This window comes from Struthio camelus, chromosome 3 (genome assembly GCF_040807025.1).
Source record: "Struthio camelus isolate bStrCam1 chromosome 3, bStrCam1.hap1, whole genome shotgun sequence".
NCBI lineage: Eukaryota > Metazoa > Chordata > Aves > Struthioniformes > Struthionidae > Struthio > Struthio camelus.
In genome coordinates this window covers 55,307,150-55,329,708 of record NC_090944.1, presented here as the reverse complement: position 1 = coordinate 55,329,708, position 22,559 = coordinate 55,307,150, and the positions used below count along the sequence as shown (strand labels likewise).

At 47.9% G+C, this 22,559-nt stretch overlaps 1 protein-coding gene across 1 annotated transcript in view; it reads left to right on the top strand.

The window, feature by feature from the left end:
* The window catches only part of SIM1 (SIM bHLH transcription factor 1), a 49,217-nt gene that overhangs the window by 1,185 nt on the left and 25,473 nt on the right, over positions 1-22,559 (top strand). Inside the window, exons 2-8 of the mRNA XM_068936446.1 lie at positions 9,604-9,686; positions 10,731-10,820; positions 10,953-11,061; positions 11,177-11,262; positions 12,561-12,760; positions 12,870-12,976; positions 13,790-13,937. Coding sequence (XP_068792547.1) covers positions 9,604-9,686; positions 10,731-10,820; positions 10,953-11,061; positions 11,177-11,262; positions 12,561-12,760; positions 12,870-12,976; positions 13,790-13,937 — 823 coding nt within the window. The remainder of the gene's footprint in view (positions 1-9,603; positions 9,687-10,730; positions 10,821-10,952; positions 11,062-11,176; positions 11,263-12,560; positions 12,761-12,869; positions 12,977-13,789; positions 13,938-22,559) is intronic.

Genomic DNA, 22,559 nt, shown 5'->3' with positions numbered 1-22,559 from the left:
CTATACGTAAGAAATACGATAATCTCAGAATGGTTGAGGTTGGAAGGTGCCTCTAGATCATCTAGTCCATGTGGTCCTATGTTTTCTCCAGCTATATCTCGAATCTGTCAGTCTGTTTGCCTGTCCATCTGTCTATCGTGTCCCACAAACAAGGAGTGGGTATATGTCTGGATTTTTTGTTTGTTTCTTTTGTTTTGTCTGAACAAGCCTGTGACGCATTAGTATTAATTCTACTTTTAAAAGGTAAATATGTATTCTGGCAGTGATATGGACTGGGGAAGATACCCCCCGCTGTGATATATGAACCAATATGTTTCTAAAGTCCATAGCAGTAATTTTCAGTTTAGTACAGCTTGCAATAGTTTCTTAAAAAATATTCCGTATCTCCGAATAGCTTAGGGCTAAAAAAGGGGAATAAGCCAAAGCTGTAACACCTGAGGTCTTAAAAAAAAAAAAAAAAAATTAAAAACTCCATCAATGTACGTTCCTATTATGCGTGATCTGCCGTCTTGAAGATCATTATGCGGAGCAGTCCTCTGTTTAAAAAGAGACCGAGCTGTCCTTTATACTGTCAACGCATACTTTATAAAAATAAAGCTATGGCAAACTCGGATGCCCGCGATGTTCCTAAAAGGATTATTAGCCGTGATTTGCCAACTCCTGCAGTCTCAGCAGGCAACCTTTCTGCGTGATTTCGAGCAGGTCTCGTCAATTAGGGGTGCCCATGTAGCGGGCTGTGTGATCAGAAGCAGCATATGGTGTTGCTTGTAGGCTGTGAGTAATGAGGGGCAGAGGAGAATAGCTGCTCGGCGGCCCGCGGCGGCGCAGGATGGCGGGGTGCCCGGGGGGATTGAGTGGCCCGCTGCGGGCCACGGCCCCTGCTCCCGCCAGCCAAGAGCCGCGGGAGGCGGCTAAACGGGGCCTTCGAGGCAGCGCAACTTTCGGAGCCTGACTCAAGGGAAACGGCGAGGCGAAAGGCAGAGAGGGAGCAGCCCCCGCAGGGCTCGCCGAAGGCGGGGGGCTCCCCACGGTGCCCGCCCGCAGCCGCGGCCGGGCGGCCCCGGCCCCCACGCCGCTGCCGCCCGCCCCCGCGAGCCCGGGGGGGAGAGCGGCGGGGCCCCCCGACTCCCGAGGCGGCCGGGCCCGGGCCGGCTCCCTGCTGCCTCCTGCCGCCGCCGGGCCCCGGCCAGCGGCCAGAGCGGCGGCCGCGCTCTCTGGGGCGAGCAGCGGGGCCGGGGGGGTTTCCCTCCTTCTCCCCCCACCTCCAAAGGGGTTTGGGCGGCCGTGGGGGGTCCCGGCCGCGCGTTAAGGCGAGGAAAAGGCAGGAGTGGGAGGACCCGTGGGAGTTTCGCGCTGCCTCCGCGGGGGTGCTTGTGCAGCTCGGCCGGCTGCAGGGGGCAGGCGGGGAGGAGGGGGCGATCTTTGTCCCCCGGTGCCCCCGGACAGCAAAAAAAAAAAGTCATTATTTCGTTGCGAAGGGAGGACAGGTAGAGGCAGACAGGAAAATTATGCACCCAAAGCAAAAGCTTTTCTGAAAGAGGGAGGAAGGACATGGCTGTTGGATAGATTTACTAAGGAGGGGGGGCACTTGCTTATTTTTCCCTTGGGGGAAGAGATGCAAGCCCTGGGACAGACCCAGTGAGTCGTCTAAAATACTAGAGGCAGGTAGCAGGAGGCTCTGGAGCACGGTGAAATGTGTCACAGATTGAAGGAGGTCTTGGCGGAGTCAGGATGGCGAGGAGCTGCCTCCCTGAGAGCGAGCTGCGCTTCCAGTGTAACTCGCCAAACGGTCTCGCCGGCAGAAGAGCGAATTGCCATCTGCCTGGGGAGTGCTTGCATAGGGCCTGATTGTAAATAACCACGTACAGAAAGATATACACCCCTCATCGGCGCGCACACGCGGGGCTGGGAACAGGCTGAAATAATCGGTGTGCGTTTGTCCGCATATTTTTACGTCTGAAAGGTTCCTATGCACAGAATATAGGTAGGTTTCGGATTTATTATTGAAATAAGGGAGTTTTCTGTGAGGAAAACACCAGGAGAGTCACACACATAGTAATCGGGATGCAGTTTCCGTCTTGCTCTCGGAAATCTAAATGCAAACCGCTTACATTGAATAGATTTGGTGAAGGTATATGAAGTTAGGACGTATACCGAGAAGAGATGTTGAATGAGGTGCATCTTTCTCTCATAATAGCTATATAATTCTCACGAGCTATTAAAACGCTTGATTTGTTCCCTCTACCCATAATTTCACTGTAATATATCTCCAGCAGACTAAAACTGTCAAAAGCCAAAAGCCTTCTACGTATGTAAATATATATTATATAAATGGAACCAGAGGCTTGGGTAGCTTGCATCCTTTCAGATCTAAAACTGTCTTCTCTCTAGAGCCTACGAGTAGTTTTCAGTGTTCAGTTAGCTTTTGGAAAAACTGAAGATCTGCTAAATGGCGAAGGATTATATAGAGGATTTGTTTTTAAGCAGAACTTCCTGATGAATTCAGCCGGGAGGTAGCATTCTCAAAAAACCCGGTGGCACAAAATAGTCCCAAAATTACAATTTAACATTAAACGGCTAATGGTAACTAACGCAGCCTCATAAAACTGCGGAAAAGGGCATCAGGCCGGCAAACGACTAAAACAATTTTCCTTCAAAAAAAAGACCGGTCGTTGTAACTAGCTGAGTAAATCTTTACTGTGCCAGTTTCGAAAGTGAAGGGAGCAAATAATCAAAAACAAATAAAAAATAATAGCGATAATTTTTTTTTAAGTTGGAAATAGTTTAAGGGTGCTCTTCTCTTTCTTGCTTTGCTAGGGAAACGGACTTTTGCAATTTCTATCCTATTAAAGATAGATCTTTTCTGCGCAGAGAGGCGTTTGATTTTCCAGACAAAAGTACAGGCTCTGTTTAGATAAACTTTCGTCGAATCATGATGGTTAACATTTCAATATTGAAATCCTTAATCTTGTTATATTGTAAGGGGGGAAGAGACCAGCGGAAAAAAAAAATCCGTTTCCCACGTGGATAGGTGATTTAATGCTGTTTTTCTTGCTGCTGAGGGAAATGATTGAGCATTAGGTTTCAGTGTTTATTTTCTTACAGAAGTTTTTCTCATTTAAGCTGCAGTTTACTCTCCACGCTCTTTCTCTGTATTTAATTCCAGGTTTGATGTGGACTTAAAATGTGAAGTGCAGAACTAAACTTCTAGCATGATAGTTGAAAAAGCAGATTTATGTGTTAGAAAGCATACATGAGATGAGTGGATAAAATCATATTTTCTTTAGAAACCTCCTCTCCCTTCTTAGTAAAATACGACTGTTTTTAATGTTGGAGGATCGTTTTCAGCTTGCGTATGAATAGCGTATTTTCGCAAATGTGCTGCTGGTGCGAACACTTCCCCCCAGCTTCTTCTGAAAAAGGGAAGTTTGAATTTGCATCTTTGTATAGAGCAGAATAAGTACTTCGTATTTGAAAAGGCTGTCTGATTTTTTTTTTTAAAAAAAAAAGTTTGGGCATGATTCCGTTTATTTGCCTTTCAGAGCGCAATTTCATTACCTCGTGTGTGCCAAAATGTTGGTATTTCTTTCTAGATTCAGTCAGTCTCGGCATTATTTCCACTACCGTTTTCTTGATAGGGATGTTTGTTTCGTCAGTGGGACTCCCTCCCTCCTTTATTATTATTTTATAAGGAAAGTGGGATGCTAACTTATGTTTGCTTCGAATGAATACATATAATTTACCAAGATAATAAATCTTTACAAAACGTTGCTAATGGCATCCGCAGGCATTTGGAAATGAACAGCATTTTTGTCAGCATAGTTTAATCCATTTCATCTGAACCCTCCGACGGCGACCCACTACTTCACAGAAGCTTCATTTGGCCGAGACTTTAAGTTATCATTAACCGCTGCCTGTTAAATTAACTGCGAAATCAGCCCTGTCAGGCAGTACGCTAGATGCTAGGAGGTGGCAGAACAGAGCGTTGATAGTAGACTATTTAATTAAATGGTTAATCGAATCAATCTAATTCCCTGATACAACAGCCATTTGCCTTTTTGCTTTTCGGGCATTAGCGCGGGTGGCTTTTTGTTCTGGCTGCTGTTACTTCATTTGGGGTTTTGTGTATATGTGTGTAGGGGTTTACTTGTTTTTTTCCCCCACTTTGGCAGCGATGGGAACTGACCGCCTTTAAAATCGGGACCGAGCTGTCCTGCTTCCCCAAACCCCCCGCTTCTCCCCCAAGCAGCTACTGTAAAAAGACACCAGAAATTGGCCGTGGCAGCGCCGGGGAAGACGAAAGGTGCTGCTTTGCGCGCCTCCTCCGAGCAGGTTGCGCGACGGCGGCCTGTGGGGGCGGCCGGGCCTCCGCGGCTCCCCGCGGCCGCGGAGGCGGTGCGGCCAAGGGCGAGGGCGGGGCGCGGCGGCTGCGCGGCGGCGGAAGGAGCCGGGCGGGGAGGCGAGAGGCTCCGCGGAGGCCGCCCGGAGCCGCGGGAGATCCGCACCCTCTGCCCGGCTCAGCGCCCATCCCCGCGGCTCGTGCCCCGCCAGCTGCCTCTCCTCCATCTCTAACAAGCAGCGAGCGGCTGGTCAAAAGGCAAAATCTAACGCAGCGAAACGGAGGTTTGGTTAAGCTGCTTTGGGTGAGGGTCCCCGCGGCTCTGCCGGCGGCTCGGCGTCCAGCGCCTGTTAAGCAGCAGCATCGGAGTGGGGGGGGGGGGGGAGTCTCCCTCTGGAAAAATCTCAGCACGAGCAGAAACTTCCCTGCCGGTAGGGTCCCGTCCCCCAGCACACACGGCATCCCTCCGCCTGGCTTCCGCGGGCCCTTACGCCTGGGCCGGCCGCGGCCAGGCTGCGGGGGCCCGTCCTCGGGCCGGGGGGGGGGGCGACCCCCAACCCGCGCCCGGCCGGTAGCTGGCACCGAGACTGCCCCCCCCCCCGCCCCCAAACAAGCGTGTGCGGAGCTCAGGCCGGGCGAGGCACTAAGTGATTTTTTTGAACGGGGACGTCCACTCGGTCGCTCTGTTGTTGTTCTCGCTGCCGGGAGTCGGGATTGCGCTGAGCTTTCGTGACGGAGAGTCCGTTGGGGAAACCGCTGTGACCACTTTTAAAAGGCAGCAAATCACCACGAAGTAGATAAGGGCTTGTGTCTTCTGGCCACCCCACCCCCGTGTCCCCCCCACCCCACCCCCCGCCCCGTTTGCTATTGCCAGACAAAGGAAGGGGTCGGCGCTGGCTCTGCGCTGCAGATGCTCGTCGAGGGACAGCTAACCCGGAGATCAGCCAGGGCCAAGGAGCTGGCCGGGCCGCTTGGAGCCTCGTTTTCCTCCGCCTTCCTCTCTCTTTGCCTAGATCAAATTAGAAACGATCGAGGAATCTCTTCCTCCTTTCCTTGGGACAGAGGCGCTTCTTGCAACAGTACCGCCACTGGGTAGGGACGATTTATCCACCCAATTCCTCCATTGGCTGCTGGCATCAGGGCTCGGATCAATCAAATGGTGAGGGGAAGGACAGTGCCAAAGCAGCCGAGCTTTGCAGCGTTGGTCATGAATTTTTGTCTGGCTTAGGGGGTAGTCTCTTAACGGGAACTGGCTTGCCTAGTGCTGAGGAAGGGCACGGAGGGAAATAAAACGTTTCACACGATCTTGCCAGAGTAGTTAGCCCACGAAACCGAGAGAGATGCTTTCTGCAAGCTTTAACACTTCTAAAATGTGGAAAGCGCAATGATTTTTCCATTGAGAAGTTGTATGAAGAAGCGATGAGTCAGCACGCTGGTCCTGAGCAGGATGGGCGCTGCTCAGCGCACGCTGCTGGGAACGAGACTGTTAGCAAACCAAGCTAGAGCCACCAGGTCTTTTTTTTCCTCTCTCTCTCTTAACGGTGAACACTTTCTTATGACCCGAATTGTTTACCTTCCTAGGAAAAAAAATCATCGAGTGGAAGAGATTGTTATGTAGAAGCCTATAATCTGTATTTTGTCAAGAGTATCAAATTCATCCCGAAAGAAAAGCTCGATCCATTTATTTTTGCTGCTTGCAATAACACAGCTGGATGATGCCTTGAGCTTACACTAGACGGTGGCTCATCATTCATTCGCCAAGAACTGGCCTAAATGGTGCCTGTGGGATTAGGTCAATTTTAGTGGATCTACTTCGCCTCATTTGGTTACTAATTGGTTTCTTGTTTTATAAATCGAAATCTCATTTTCAGGAAATTACAAAGCCCATGCAGCCAGTCCATTGAGGTAATCCATGGGTCGGGGGTATTTAAATGGAAATGGTTCTACAATGCATCAAGTATTAAGAAACAGTAAAGCTTCGCTTCTGTTTTCAAATGAAATGTGAGCTCACCAGCTCCTTGGATCCATAACAGATACATCCCTTCTAAGACTGCTTATGTAAATATGATAAACTAGAATTTGGTGGGGGAGGGGACTCAGTGAAGAAAGCAAATTTTATCTACTGAGGTTAATGTGGCATATCTTGGAAATCTTCCAAAATAGATTATGTTTTGCTTTGTCTTCGGCCACTTTAGCTGGGAAAATCCTTTGCCTAAAAACGATTTAGTTATCCTTCCCTTCACAAAGCTGCTTGTTTCTATTCCAAACCTATTATTCTGTTGGCTCTCCAAATTACAAGAGAATCTTTAGATCTTGTTTCCAGCGTAATCCTGAAGCAAAAGGGAGAGCTGATTTCCTTGTTTTGTTTTAAATAGAGAATCAAAGGATTTGCAGAATTTTCTGCGGTAGGTCAAGTGCAAGAAATCACAGTTTGCCCCCTTGATAAAAGGAAATTGGATGTTAAAGTGAATGAACAGAAAAAAAAAGGAATATTAATGGAGAGCTTTTCTCCTATAAATTAAAAAAAAAAGAGTTTAAAGGGCATCACGAGAGCCCGTAGATTTGGGAAAGGCTGGACTTGGCAAAGAAAAAAAAATAATCTCCGACGTGAAAGTACTGAAACATCTGTGAAATATGAAGAATTGTCTCCTGTGCTAGGATTTCGAAAAGCCGATTCAGGTAGACAAGTGAAAACGTTTAGTTATAAAACATTAACAGACAGCCGAACAGCGCGAGGTTTCCACCTGAAACATAAAGAAGAGTTCAGTGCTCCGTGAAAAACTGCGTTCCTGAAAGAAGTTAACCTGTAATGTCGATGAGCTATTTATTAACCCACAGAGGTCGGGTTATTTTCCCTTTTAGAGGAAGAATAATTAGAGCCGTAAACTTAGATTAATAAGCAACTTAAATCATAGGCGAGGAACTCAGGTTTAGCCCTGAATATAGAAATCTCCCATTCAGATTTCCCTCCAGGTGGGGGAATCTCGTAAGGAGCGGCCCTTGGCTGCCTCTGCTCTGACGGGGCTGTCCTGGCTCCCCCGCAGAGACACCGCCAAGATGCTTAAGAAAAGCCAAGCATATAGGGTTTTTTTTTTTTTGTCTTCTCTCTCCCTTTCTTTTCCTGGGAGCTGTGCAAGATTTGCCAGGATTTCGGTGGGGAGGGGGCATGGCAGGCTCTCCTGGGGGGTTCAGGAGCTGCCTGCGGAGCCCCGCGCATCCTCCGCTGGCCGCCTCGCTTCGGAGGGCGGCGCGATGAGGACCGCAAGGGGCAAGGTGAAGTCCGAGGAGTCGGGAAAAAAAGTCACCAGGGGCCTGTTAATGGGCAGGGAGGATTTAATGGAAAGGATCCTGTTTCCGGCTGGCATTTGGCGCTGGGTACACGCGTGTGGGGCTGCTAGATGAGAAGCGCCTGGCTTTGGAGGGCTGGCAAATTAACGAGAGAAGGAATATGCCTTTGGAGAGAAGGGAGCAGCAGGGAAGATATAAGATTGCATGAGGAGGTGTACAAGGAAGGGCAGAGAAGAGAGGGAAAGGCAGGGATGTGAGAGGAGCATCGCTCTGCTCTTCGCGGGTGGGGCGGCGAGGACCGCCGTGGGACACCCTGCCCTGACCAAGTGGAGGAAATCGTTAGCCTTGTTCAAACTGGCAAACACCTAGGTGAAGCCGGTCAATACCGAGGGCTGCCCATGCTGCCTTTGCCGTCGCCACCTCGCCTCTTTGCGTCGAAATACCCGGAAAACGGGGTCTTGCCTTCCCCGAGCCCACGCTGCGGGAGGGAGACCTCTCCGACTCGGCTCGCTCCTCCTCCGGGCGATCTGCACTCCAACCATCAATCAGGATTTTTTATTTTTCCCTCATTTTTACTTAATCTTGAAGTCTGAGCGTGTCGGGTTAAGCCTTGTTTAATGGCGTAAGCATAAAAGGTTTTAACTGCCCCGCTTAAATTATTTCAGCAATAGCATTGTTAAAAGGCATTACCCATAAATAGTTTTACTCCGGCAGAGTAATTTCCATCTGGCTTTTATTCCTCTCCACTTTGCATACGAGAAAACAAGCGGCGTCTGAAACATTAGACAGGTCCGGAGAGATTAATTTTGTGGAGTCCACGCGGGCTGCTTGGAGGCAGGTCGTTCATTCCTGCGGAGAGACTCGTTCCGCTGTGAGAGAGAAGGGGGGAGGCAAAAGGGTGGGGAGGGCGTAAAATGCGGAGAATAGGGCTTATGGGGGAGGAGGGGAGATGGCCCATTCCGTCCGACCCAGGAGTGCGTTTATACACTGCCTGGGGCGCTTCGGCGCCGTCGTGAGACTGCACTAGGTTTTGAGAAAGGCAGTTTACCTTTAGTGCGCTTGAATGGGAATATACTAACAAGGGATGCGTTTTAATGCGGGACTCACGAAGAGCCAGAGGAGCGGCATCTGGTGCCTCCTCGCTCCCTCCCCAAATAAATAAATACAAATCTTCCATCGAAGTGGAGGGATGATGGCCCCGAAGAGACGGGAGGTCACAGATCAAGCTGGGACGCGATCTTTGGCGAGCAGGGAGATGAGCCCATCCTTAAATGCACCCTAGCCAAAGCCTGCTGGCTGATTGCTTGGCTGTGACCAAGCTTGCCTTTCTGCCGGGGGAGGAAACTCGGGCCGATAATGCTCAGGCGCTGGCAAGATCCAAGGTCACCGTGTCCTCATGACTCGTCGTGATGCACATCACTGGCCTGGCAGCCTTCACAGAGTTTCTCTCTCGTACCACGTTAACCGCATCCTTCTCCTGACATCAAAGGCTTCCCCCAGCACACCCCTGTGTTTCATTTTAAGGAGCTCTCAGCGTTGGCCAGGAACCCTTCGGTGACTTTGGAGGAAAAGCGCTTTCCCTGAAGCTCCGGGAGGCAGCTCCTCGTAGCCAAGGACTGCGCTAAACAGCCGTGTTAGCTGGCACACTAATTCACATAGGTCTGATAAGTGAACTCTCTTGGTAACGCCAAAATAGACATTTTCCTCTTACGGGAATTAGATCCTAAAAAAAAAAAAACAATCCGTAGGGGAGATTCTTCTGTGCAACGAAATCATGTTTAGTTTTCCAAAGATTATATAAAAAGATTATAGATATTATATTACATATATAGTGAATTTTTATATATATATTCACTTCATATTATATATGAAGTGAATACGGATAGAAATTTGAGAAGAAAGTTCCTCCCCAGCAGGCCAATGCGAGTCAAATTTTCATCTCCTCATGTTACTTTTTCTGTGTCTTAAATAAACAGGACTTGGAGAAGCCTGGGGCCATTCTAGTCGAACCAGCCCGTTGGATAATGTTGGACGGGAACTGGGATCCCATCTTTTGCAGGTACTGGTCTGGAAACGACAGCCATTTGGTATTAATGATTAAATAAATCGTTCTCTTTTCTGTATTTTTAATTGCCACCTTGGCTAATTTTTAACTGTTCATGTGTTTAGTCAAAAAAAGGGGGAAACTCCAGAAACACAAACTGTCGTGCCGTAATGTCAAGGTTTTTATCAGTACTGTGGTTTGGTCCCTGTGCATCTTTTACCCTATCACTGCCCACCACCGGGTCTGGAGCGAGGTGTTCAAAGAGTATCCTAGTGTGCTTTCTGCAACTAGGGACCAGAAGGATGACTTTCCCAAAACTTATTAACAAGTTAACAAGTCCCGGCAACGTGCTGGACCTCAGGGTACAGTAGCAATGAGGAGATGCTCTGTGAGGGCAGATTGGAGAAAGCTATCCTGGACAGAAAGGCTGAATAGTCACGAAAATGAACATAAAGACAAACCAGATAGGACACGGGAAAACTCGCTGCTGTCCCAAAGATTGAAGAGTATTAGCGATTACCGTAATCACATTTTTTTTTGGTGGGGTTGTGTGGCCTTTAGCACCCGCCTTTAATAGATTGGGCCCTATTGCACTCTCGGTGAGTCCCATTAACACCTGCTGAAACGTGCCTGGTAAATAGTCTCGTCGCTTTCAGACCTTTATTTACACTGCGGAGAGTTTTAGATCGCCCTTGCTCGCTTAAAGTCTCCTTAGCAAATAGGCAAGAGTGAAAAGCCCCGCTGCCATTTAAAATGGGATAGAAGTGCTCAGCATTTCTCGTACGGACGTATTCATCACAGAGAAGCTAGGAGCTTTGGAGACGCTGTTCTTAGGTGCTTCCTGGGCACTTCGTGTTACCAGAGCCTTTTGAGCTGGGCCCCTCCGAGAAGTGGGTTGTATCCCTGTCCAGGTTCTTTAGAGGATTTCCTTCCAATTGTTTGAATAACCGCAGCCTGAACCGGAATACCCATCTGCCAAAATAAGCCTGGAGGACAGGTAGTTCATGGATCCATGCATATATATCTTCCCCTCCTCTCTCTCCCCACCCTTTGCTCTAGACGTTGGACGGTTTCATATTCGTTGTGGCTCCGGATGGCAAGATCATGTACATCTCGGAGACGGCTTCGGTGCACCTGGGCTTGTCGCAGGTACGTCGAAGGGGCGGCCGGTGACGGCGTGCGGCGGCGAGGCCGGCAGGGGAGCGGCGGCGGGCTGCGGGCGGGAGGGCGGGCGGCGGCCGTGATCCCCCTCCTCCTCCTCCTCTTCCTCCTCCATCGCAGGTAGAGCTGACCGGCAATAGCATTTACGAATACATCCACCCCGCCGACCACGATGAGATGACCGCGGTGCTCACGGCCCACCAGCCCTATCACTCTCACTTTGTGCAGGGTAAAGTATAGCCCGCTCTCCCTCACCCTGCTTGGCCTGCGCGGGTGCGGACGGGAGTGCGCACGGGCGGCGGTGCCCGCGGCTCACCTCCCCTTCTGCCCTTGCCTCCTCGCAGAGTACGAGATCGAGCGATCTTTTTTCCTGCGGATGAAGTGTGTTTTAGCCAAGAGGAACGCGGGCCTGACCTGCGGCGGCTACAAGGTGCGTGCTCGGGAAGCCGCGGCCGTGCGCGCAGAGCCGCGCAGCCTCCGCGCGCCCTGACCCCCCCTGCAGCGCCGAGCACGCAGGGCGTGCGCTGCAACCGGGGGGCTGCCCGCGCAGGCTGCCCCAGCCCGGCGCTCTTTCATGTGGTTCAGACCCAGAATTCTTCTGGGGAGTTTCATGTTAACGAGCGCAAACCACAAAACCGAGCGACCGTCAAGTTCCTCGTGTTTTTGTTTGTTTGTTTGTTTGATTGATTGATTGATTTTGCCTTTTAAAACGCACTTCGCATAACCACTGAGGTTCCCGAGGTGTCTGGGGAAACTGTAAGGTGACACAGGGCAAACCTTGTACTTATTCATTGCTTTATTGGGTAAGGCTTGACAGCTCCAGAGGTCTAGGGTTTTGCTCGGGTGCTTCACGCAGTTCTGCTCAGGGCTGCCCTGTCCCCGTCGGGACACCCCCCACCTCCCCCCCGTTACCTTCTCCGGGCTTTTGTGTCATCTGCACATTTGCGCCAGCTGCATAATAATGGGAGAACTGTGGTTACCTATATCCCACAGAGATGTTGGGCCACGATATACCTACCGTAGTATCACAACATCTGCTGAAGTACCTCCGGGAAGAAACACTGTAACAGAGAAGTAAGGTCGGAAGTACACTGCAGAGATATGCAAGCATTCATTTAGGAGACATACCTAAATCACAGCAATGATATGCAAGGATAAGTTTAGGTGACATACCTAAATCTGCATCCAAAGATATATTCCGGCTATGCATCTGCTCTACCTATATAATAGACATATCTTGCACATGTAACATAGGCACACATGTAAACTTTCTCTCACACGCGTGCACTCTTCACTGCAAAGTTGTAACTGGCTTGGCACTTCCACCTCTTTCCTCACTGGCTCGGCACTTCCACCTCTTTCCTCTTTAGAAGAACAGTAAAAGCATAGTTAGGAGGTGGTCCAAAACCACTTAAGTCAGTGGAAAAAAAAAATCTCTACGACTTGAATGGGCCTTAGATCAATGCTGAACTCTCATAAAACAAAACCAAAAAAAGAGAGAGAGAGAAGAAGAAATCCCACAGGCAGTGGCTGTTTGCACTGTTTTGCCTGTTCTCAGTCCAGGGCAACTACGGCAGGGCAGAAGCCTGCCCCCTGCTCCAGCTACACTACCTGGAGGCAATGGAGGAGCCTGTCCTGGGTCCCCCCGCCAGGAGTGCGGGGATGCCGTTAGCAGCAAACCGTCTCCCTGTGCCAGGCGGGCCCTGAGCTTTCGTGTGTCTCCGGCAGGTCATCCACTGCAGCGGGTACCTGAAGATCCGCCAGTACAGCCTGGACATGTCCCCCTTCGATGGCTGCTACCAAAATGTTGGCTTGGTCGCCGTGGGCCACTCGCTGCCACCCAGTGCCGTCACGGAAATCAAGCTTCACAGCAATATGTTCATGTTCCGGGCCAGCCTAGATATGAAGCTCATATTCTTAGATTCCAGGTAGATTTGGGGTTATTTTCAAATCTATTTAGCCCTTCCCTTGTCCTTCCCCCAGGCCTGTTCCTCTGTTCTCTAAATTACTTGTATTTGTTGCTTGTGTCTCTCTCAGGGTAGCTGAGCTAACAGGCTATGAGCCCCAGGACTTGATAGAGAAGACCCTTTACCACCACGTCCACGGCTGTGACACCTTTCATCTGCGATGCGCGCATCACTTGTGTAAGGAGTTGTTCTTGTGCCCCCACCTGCTCCTCTCCTTCTCCCTCTACAGATAGACTTTGGTTTTGTCAGGGTTTACCTTTAGGTTGAAACGGGAAAAGCTAGCTCAGTGGAGGGGAGAATGAGCAAAACCCCCAGCAGGTTTTAATGAGACAAGTGTTTAGAGACTGAACTCGGAGTTGGAGGAAGGAGAGAGATGGAGAAGCTCGGCACTGGAATAAAAAGGGTTTTTTTTCCTCCACAGCTTCTAGTCGTAGAACAAGAACTGCCCTGCACGAATCTCAGGCATTCAATTCACTTCAAATTCCGGTTAGGAAAAATCCTTTTTTCTTGCTCCAAAAAGCCATGCCAGCAAAATTCAAAAACTTTTGCTCTACTTCCACCAGCTCTCACAAATCTTATCTATGTATCTAATTTTGACTGCAATAGTGAGCCCGATTCGGAGAGCTGTTCCTTATTCTATTTTGATATCATGATGACATTAATACATGGACAGATGAATAAAAACGATATTAATTTCCGGTAAATTTCCTTACGGAAAATGTAGCGAGAAGAAATAAAACCCACAGCCAGATTTATAGAGTTAAACCTCGATGACCGTATGTCGGGGTGGGGCCTGGGGGGAATGCAGCCCGCCAGTGTTTTTACCGTATTCCACTAATCTCCCTGAATAGCCTTTGTTAACGAGCAGCCCCCCTCTCCGGGGCTCTCCGTACTCGGTCCCCGCCACCCTTGCCCACGGGGGGTTGGGTCCACGCTGCCGCGAGCGGGCTGCCAACCCCGCTGAGGCTCTGCCCCGCTTTATCTCCGCAGTGCTGGTGAAAGGGCAAGTGACCACCAAGTACTACCGCTTCCTGGCCAAGCACGGCGGCTGGGTGTGGGTGCAGAGCTACGCCACCATCGTGCACAACAGCCGGTCGTCGCGCCCCCACTGCATCGTCAGCGTCAACTATGTCCTCACGTAAGTGAGCCGCCGGGGACCGCTCTCAGTTGCGCGGAGCCCGAGCGCCCGGCGGCGGCCACCTGCCCGGGCGCCCCCGCGGAGCGCTGCGCGCCGCGCTCGGGAGCCGAGGGCTGAGCTCGTCTCCCCTCCTCTCCCCCGCTTCGACCGAGCAAGGCTGCTGAGCCCGCTCGCTGCCGCGCTGAGCAGGGCAGGCTCGCCAGGTCTGCTAGGAAACACATTGAACACTTTCATCTAGATGAAGGGTTTCCCGTCCGCCTGTTTCTTTCTCTTTCGCGAGGGGGAAAGATTTAGAGGTTTGTCACCCACATACTTTGCTGCCTTCCCCCCCTTTTTTATAGTTTAAATGCACCCAGCATTAAATAAAATTTAACGCAGCGTAAAAAAAAGGTTTCCACGTACGGAGTTATTTATACTCAACAAACAGGACATCTGTTTTTCTTTTCAAAAATCTGGGGTTTGAAGTTCTTAATTTCATCCAGAGTCTCTATCAAAGCTCCGAGATTTCTTTTTTGTTCTTGGAGAGCGATCCTTACAGTGAACCACAAAGAAAGTTGGTGACCAGAAGGGTCAACTAAACTTAAAAAAAAAGATAAAATAAAATAAAATAGAATTAAAAGAACAAATCAGAGTGAATGCTCAAACACTGTATATCTTAATGCGTCCCCTCGTATTCCGGGATTGCTAGGTTGTGCTCTAGCTATGCTGCTTGAACCGAAACACACAGGCCCCGTGAGGAAGGGAAACCTTGGTCAGACTGTTTTGAAGTATTTATTACTGTGATTATTAGCATTCTCTCTGGCCATATCGTCAGCTGTTGGCGGCAGCCGTGATACTTCATTAGCATCGTAAGACCTGTTCGGTTGGCTGTACCTCACTATACCTAGTATAGTGAGTACTGGCTGAGTATTCCGCGGTTCATTTTTGATTCCGGAGTAGCTATTAGAAACGTTTGAGAGACACTTCCTCCCCTGTCCCAAAACTACTGCTACAGGGGAACAACAGTTTTGCCTCTGCTGGTCTAATGCATGCACAGGTGGCTGTAGTTTGGGTAGCTGAGTGTGAGGTGGGCTTCCCAAACTGAAGTGGCTCTTTGCGGAGGCAAAGGCTCTGGTCCTCTCTGGGTCATGTGTGCTGGAGCGCTGATGAGGTGGGAAAAGCGATGCGGATCACAGCACCTGCATTACTAGGTGATCATGAGTAGTACGTGAAAGGGCTAGCAGGCGTGGTGCTAATAGATGAGCAGAAAGGTGTTACTGCACCCACATAAAAAGCATACACTTCGGTCAGCACTCCTGTGTAGAGAGTGAACCCTGATTCGCTTGGAAAGAAAATCCTTTTGATTCACCTTAAAAAGTGGTGCGGGAGTGGGGGGAATACTCTGGCATTCACCCAGCAGCTGCAAGCCTGGGATTAGCAGAGGAAGGGACCCATCGCCTCTATTCCAGCTATTCCATACATGCCTATTTCCTCTATACATCCCTTTGGGTATTTCTCGGTTTTACCTTCTCAGTTAAGTGCAAGCACTTGCCTAAAGTGAAAAGGAACTGCAGTGACGGAATAGTATAATCAGTATGACGTAACGCTAAGAAAAAGGAACCCAGAAGCAACCAGCATGGCAGAGTGGTTTTCCGTCAAAAACTCTGCTTGTTTTTCTGTGAGCGTCTGAGATTAGCCGTCACTTCTCCCCTCCTTTAATGCTAAAACAGTGAACGTTAACCACGGAACCGCACCTTAAATGACCCGACTGGGAATGAAACCTCCCGGCGGATCAGTTCAATGTCAGCTGGGGATCCAGCTCGGCCTATCCTCTGCTGGCCGGGGTGACCACCACAGCAGCAGCTCTCGGGGCCCGAATAGCTCGCTGCTTCGCGAGCAAAGCAAGGAGAGCGGGTCCTGCTCCTGCTAGAGCCAGTCGGACAAAACCCTCGGGGCTGTTCCAGCAGCGAGGCGGGTTACGCGCAACCTCAGGCTGCAAGCAATTGCCTCGGTGACTATTAACGCGGCGCGAGGTGGCTACCGGGCACTGAGTGGCTCAGGGCGCCGGGAACACGCAGGGGACGTTGCGGAGGAGGGTGCCCGGGCCACGGTGGTGTCCCCTCGGCGGCGGGGCTCCCCGGCCCCGCACGGCCCGGGCCGGCTCCTGCCGCAACAAGGCTGCGGGGGGCCCCCTGCGTCTCAGGAGCGGGCATGGGTGCACAACTAGCACGATTCTTCCTGCTATCTCTGCTGCTTACCTGTGTTTTTACTGGGGACAGCTTATCTACGTTTTCGTGCATTTATATAGAGTTTAAAAATAAGCTTGCATTTAGGTCGGTTTTCAGGCAGACTGGCATGTAGGAGAGCTGTATCTGTTCTTCCAAGATTTTCCTTAGAGGAGCAGGTTACCCTAACGGAGCGACTCTGCTGTGGGTCGGTGTGAGACTCCGCTCCCGCTCTTTGCTTAATTGCCTAGAGCACGGGCAGAGGGCACGGCAGGAGCCCGCGGGGGTAAAAGGCGGACGGTAAACGCTGCGAGGTCTGTTATTAGCTGCTGTAGCTATCGTGTGCTGCAGGCGGCTGAAATGCAGGCTGCGGAGGCACCGCGGCTACCCTAAAATCTCGTTGCGCTAGGTTCAGGTCCTCGAGGTCTAATCCAGCCTGAATGTCTTCGTTAGCGCGCTGCAGAGCAACAGGTCGCGTCCCGCTTTCTCCTGCGGCAGCGCTACCACCAGTTAATAGCCGCGCCGAGCCAAGGGGCCGGCGTAGCCTCTGCTGCCCCTTGGTTTTTATCATATTTTAACCTACAGCTAGCCTGCCGTTCAGAAAATAAATGAGACGAACGGGCTCTGCCGTGTTTCGGGGATTTGGAAAATGGATAAATGGCTGGCTTTTAAAAGCGAGATCTAGCCAGCGCCCGAAACCGATAACCTGAGGGGGAGGAAAGCTGTTGCAAGGGAGAGAGTGGTTCCCCTTAGGGGAGCCGGGCGGGGGATGCTCAGCTCCGCGTTGTCGGAGTGGGGTTAGTTGTCTTAAATGACCTACTCAGGGTCAACACTTTATCACTCAGATGAGGAAGTAGGTGGCAAAAATGTAGGGGAAAAGGAAAGCTTGTGGGAACTTGGTGTTTGCCTCTGTTACGAGCAAAGCTCCCCTCCGGGAAAGCTGAATAAAGTTCCTGTAGCACTCGAAGTTTGCAAATATACTTTATTCCAATATAAATCCTGCAACTACTAAAGTTCCTCAAGGATGACATTGGATTATTTTTACTAAACTAGGAACAGCTGAGATGTGTGTGTGTGTGTAGGCTGTGGGCTCCTTCCATACTTTATACAGCATCTGATATATGGAGGAGCCACTTGTGCAGATGCAGTTCTTGGCAGAGACGCAGGTTTGCCGTTATCGTGAAGTCGTGCTATGAACTGAGCTAGGAAAAATGAAAAACGTACTTCTAAAAAGCAAAGACGGACACTTCTTGGTCTTTGAATAGCGACTCTTGTGTTTGGAAGTCTTTTGACTTCCACCGAAAAAGCAGGGGAGGTGCAAACTACTGTTTTGACGTCTGAAATAACAGAGAGCCGTGTCTGGGGTGGAGCCTGAGAGGTGGAATGCCTCTCGTTAAAGGTTCCTGTGAACACAGCCAATGCCAGTCTTTTTCGCTAACTTTAGGTGAAAACAACAAGATATTTGGAAGATATTGCACAGGTTTTTGAGAGAGCTAAAAAGGTGGGCCCCTGGCCACTTCTCACAGTACTACTTCTCCCAGGGAAAATCTCAGGAAGCTTTTCGGTTTGCTTGTGGAATAAGGGGCTTTTTCTCAGTATTTGGAAGAATCGGAGTGAGTTCTGATATTTTAGAAAGGAGAGGTACCAAGTGGCACAAGGGTCTGCCTAGCCTGGTGGGCCAGCGTCAGTGCGAGTTGAGCAGGAAAACCCTTGCCTTGTAGCTGCCCAATCCCCCGAGCAAGTATAGGTGAGAAAAAATGGAAATAATAAGAAACGGTTTATTCAGAAGGGAAAATAACTATCCACTCCATTAAGAATATATATATGTATGTGTGTGTGTGCATTATAAAGTTTATATGAGTGTTTGTGTATACACACACACACACACACACACACACACACATATATATATAAAGGAGGCCATTATTTCCACCATCCATAAATCTCAAGCTTTGAGAAGGTGAACTCCAAAATTGAGAACAAATGTTTTTAAAAAGTATAAATACTGAACTAAATAGAGTACAGTGGCAAGGGCGTTTAAGCAAGGTTATTTTTTGTGTAATGGCAGTGTGTCAAAAATTAATGTGAATGACCTCTAAGGATTGCAGCTTTAAAGCACACAGTTTTTCTCTTCTTTTGTATTCTGCTTGGCATTATGTGAGTACAGACATCGAATATTTGTTTCTTTTCTTATTTGTTCTGTACACACTGCTGCCATATTATTGATTATTAGCTGTTCGTGTTTTTCACATAGAGAGACTCAAGTATGAGTCAATTATTAGAGAATGCAACTGCTGAACTTACGTTTATATTTAGATCGCAAACAATCTCCCTTTAAACAAATGGACAACACAAAGTGCACATCCTTTGACTTTTTGAGCATAAGCAAATATTACAGTAGTTATCCCCAGAGAAAGCAAGGGAAGCTTTTCTATATACATTTAATTTTTCTTTATCATTTAAAAGAATAGCAATAATGGTAACGTAGTCAGATAAGATAGATTAAATACTTAATTGTGACTAATATCTGTTCTGATGACATAGTACATAAAAGTTCCAGTTGCCCTCTTCACACTGTATTATGTAAGTGGCTGATTAGAAGCACAAATTGAAGTATGCAATTTGTTGAAAAGATTATTTCATAAAGAACTGGCATATTGACAAATGTTTTGCTTAATGATGTAGTAAATGTAATTTAGAATAAATTAACCATTAATTGCATCTGCACACTTCATTTTTAACTTTATTACTATTTATAGCATTTATGTACTACTAGATTTAAAATAACGGTATAACTAATGTGATATCACTCTGAGTGATGAGTCAGACTTTGGAAATACTCCCCCACTGGCATAATAAGCAGGCTTTAGGGGAAGTTATGTGTCAGGTGAAAACCAAGCTCTCCCCAGTACTTTGGACAGACACAATGAAATATTTCCAGAGCTCTTTATATACACCCTCTTTCCGGTCTGTCTGTGGATGACCAGGTCCCACCTCTTTTTCTTCCTAGTTAATAAGAGATGAAACTAGCCTTCCATACCTATAGGCCCAGCTTTCTTAAGTGTTTCTCTCAACTTGATCTATGTGGAATAGCTGCAGAGTCCTTTCCTCGGTAGGAGGTACATACACGTTCTCTTGTATCTCTCAAGTGTGTCACGGAGTGTGTAGGATAGGGAATACATTGGGAAAGTTATTACTTGCAGAAATAATTCTGCATAACCTTACTCACATTATTAATGGAGCTACTTGTATGAGTAAGCTTAGTTATCCAACTCTAATGCTTGAAATCAGGTTTAGAGACTTTAATTAGACATTATATTTTCCCTTAAATAATTAGAAATGACAGAAAAAAAAATTGCACTGCTGCTTTTCCTTTATATTTCTCTGTATTAACTGGGAGTTCTGCCACTTGTTTAACTACGCACGGGCCTGTTCAGTCTATAGTGTACTTTCCCTAAGATTGAAAAGCCTTCCATCATTCCCATGATTTCGTTACGGATATAAATATATAATGGAATCATTTTGGTCAATCACAACCCTTTGGAAACATATGCCTCAAAGTAAAAAAGTATAAAAGGATTCCTCTTGAGCTCCTCAGTGCAGTATTCTGTTTGTTCACCACTAGTTTTTATTACAGATGTGTGTAATTGTTTACAACAATTGTTTACAACATTGTTTATATATTTCTTGCAAATAGGAGACAGGACTTTCCAGGTGTCCACAATAGGCTTCTCCAGTTCTTCTTTGTTCATATAGAGGCTTTCTTAGCTACCATTTTTTTAATTCATTCCAAATCTCTATGCTTGTATTTAAACCAGGTGACTATAATGGCCAAGGCACTAAAACTGTTGGCCAGAGTCTACAATCATTGCTCATATGAAGAAAGTTTTATTTGCTAGAGTAAGGATTAAAGTACTGCAGCTTAGATCCACAGAATTACCCAGTCATTAGTTTAAATGTATGCATACTGATGTCTCACATGGCGTGAAATTCAGGATTGCAGATAAGTGTCTGTATTCCAAGAAACAAATGTGACTTCAAATGTTTTCCACTTCATCATTCTCCCATTCAGTGTGCTGGCTGTTACGGGTCTTTGGAAACTTGCTCTTTCCAAATGCTAAGTTATGGATCTTGTAAAACGATTGTCTGGGACTGAGCCATGTTCTACAGCTGATTTAGTTGCAGTGGGTGAAGCAATTGCTATCTCCAGCTGTCTGCCTCACTCCACTGATGGAAGTTATAGGGCCCACTACAGGGACTTCAAACACCCCTAAAATGTCACGGTTTATAGTTTAAGGTAAACTGGCACAGACTTCACTTACGTGGAGGCATTGGACTATACGCTGTAGCACAGCTGTTCCTCCTAGAGGGGTAGTTAGCACTTTATCCTTACTTTGCCCTTCAGCGCTTTTAATGGCACAAATGAGGCTTGTGAAAGCTACTATAGCAGTTGGATACTTCAGTCCCTTTGGAGATCAGCCCCAGTGGTCCTCCTACATGGCAGAGAAGAAGAGACCATAGACCATGGAGTTATGGGCTACTCTTCCTTACTCTGTGGTAGTTCAGGGAGCTGAAAACAAGCCAGGCAGTTGGAAGTGTGTCCCCTGGTTTTACCGCAGTACATCTACATCTTGTCTGCAGATTGTATTAGTGGCTGCACAGAAAAGGCAGGCCAAGCAGCTGAACTGCTACCAAAGGATTCCCTTCCATGCTATCGTCCTCTCAATATTCTGTGCGAAACTGCCTGCTGAACCGGCTCCTGCTCTGCTAACAGCAAGAGTGTGTTCCTTAAGCAGGCTTACAATTTTGTTTCCTTAATCTGTTGCATGCTTACTCTCTTCACTCCGTGGTGCCTCTTGGTACTTCTGTGATTGCTATGTTTTTTCACTGCAACTATCATGTGTCACTTCAGATACAACAGGTGTGATAAGTTACTAAGCTACTTCTTAACTCAGCCCTTCCCTCTGTGTTATGGTGTTCTTGCTAGTTCTTATTCATACGTGCGCAAATGTGGCATTCAGACATGGCCTAAATTAAGTGTTAACAAATAAATCTCCTTTGTCCATTCAACAGTGGCAAGTATCTGTTTAAAATATAATTCTCCTTCCCTCACCTCTCTTTTGTACTTTATAGTGTGGGCCAGGCTCCAGCACACATGTTCATACTCAATAGGTTACTTCAGAGGCAGCCCCATTCACTTTGATGACACTATTTATGGAGGCAGGCATTGCTCTGTGTGAACAAGGGTATAGAATCTGACCTGTCTGAAGGCTTACGATGGCTAAAGTCTGGAGTTAATCACATGATCTTAAACATAGTTGTACGATTTATTCCTGTTGTTGTCTTTTGCTATCATCCACTTAGAGCAATCAAATCACAGAAGTCCTGATTTACTAAAGCACTTGAGCACATGGCTGGCTCTAAAAGGCCTTAGACATAACTCTCAGTGCATGATTATATCCTAGTGAACTCAGTTTTGAAATAAAAAATCCTTAGGTACATGCTTAGAAATAAGAATATTCCTTGGCTTTGCCGAATAGAGATGGCTTGAAGGACGTGTTCGTTACTGTGTTGAATTGGGACCTAATAAAGAACAGCCGTAGTTTTTCAGCTACAAACCACTGTGCGTAAATCTTGGGGGCGGCAATGTTGAAAATAACAGCTATTATCTGCTGAAGTTTCAGTGCAACTATGGAAACTCAAATGCCTGGTTAATGAAAGTTTGGCTATATCCCCTAGCATTGTGTGGATATTTTGACATAACCTAGAGTCAAGATCTTTAAAACCATCCAAAATTCAACACTCTTGCATCTGTGCTTTGGTTAGGAAGCATACATGCACAGACTGTGCGGAAGGCAGTCTGTTCACAAGCAGCCTGTTGGTCTGTGGCTTTCTATCATCTCTGTACTATGCCTGGCAGATGGTACCTTAGGCTGCTGCTAAAGAAAGCTCTCTCTGCTTCTGACTCAGGCCCTGGTTAACAGAAATCCACCCAAAGGAATTGCACACTATTTTTACTTCGCTATTTCCAAAGACTGTTTTATACACAGAACAAAATAGTAATCTTTAATGACCATTTCATGAGGCATTTCCCAGGATGATTTTTGCTCAAAAAGGGGCTGGATCTGGGGGAAAAGATCCTAATAGCCTCCTCCTACTTGCAGCCAAACTAATGAACAGTGTTCCTCAAAAAAATTTCATCATAAGTGAGGCACAGGAGAGTTAAAGAAAAAATCTTATCTTCTTCAAGATAACCATCCTCCTTAGCGCTTTCTAGTCTATGAAAACCAGGAAGGGGCTGGAGCGCAGATGTGATTTCAGTCCAAGGGAAGCTGCACATCGATGTGACTACAACCATGTAACTTCACATGTGAAATATGTGATTAGGGCTTCCATGAAGATGTCTAGTGAAGTTAAG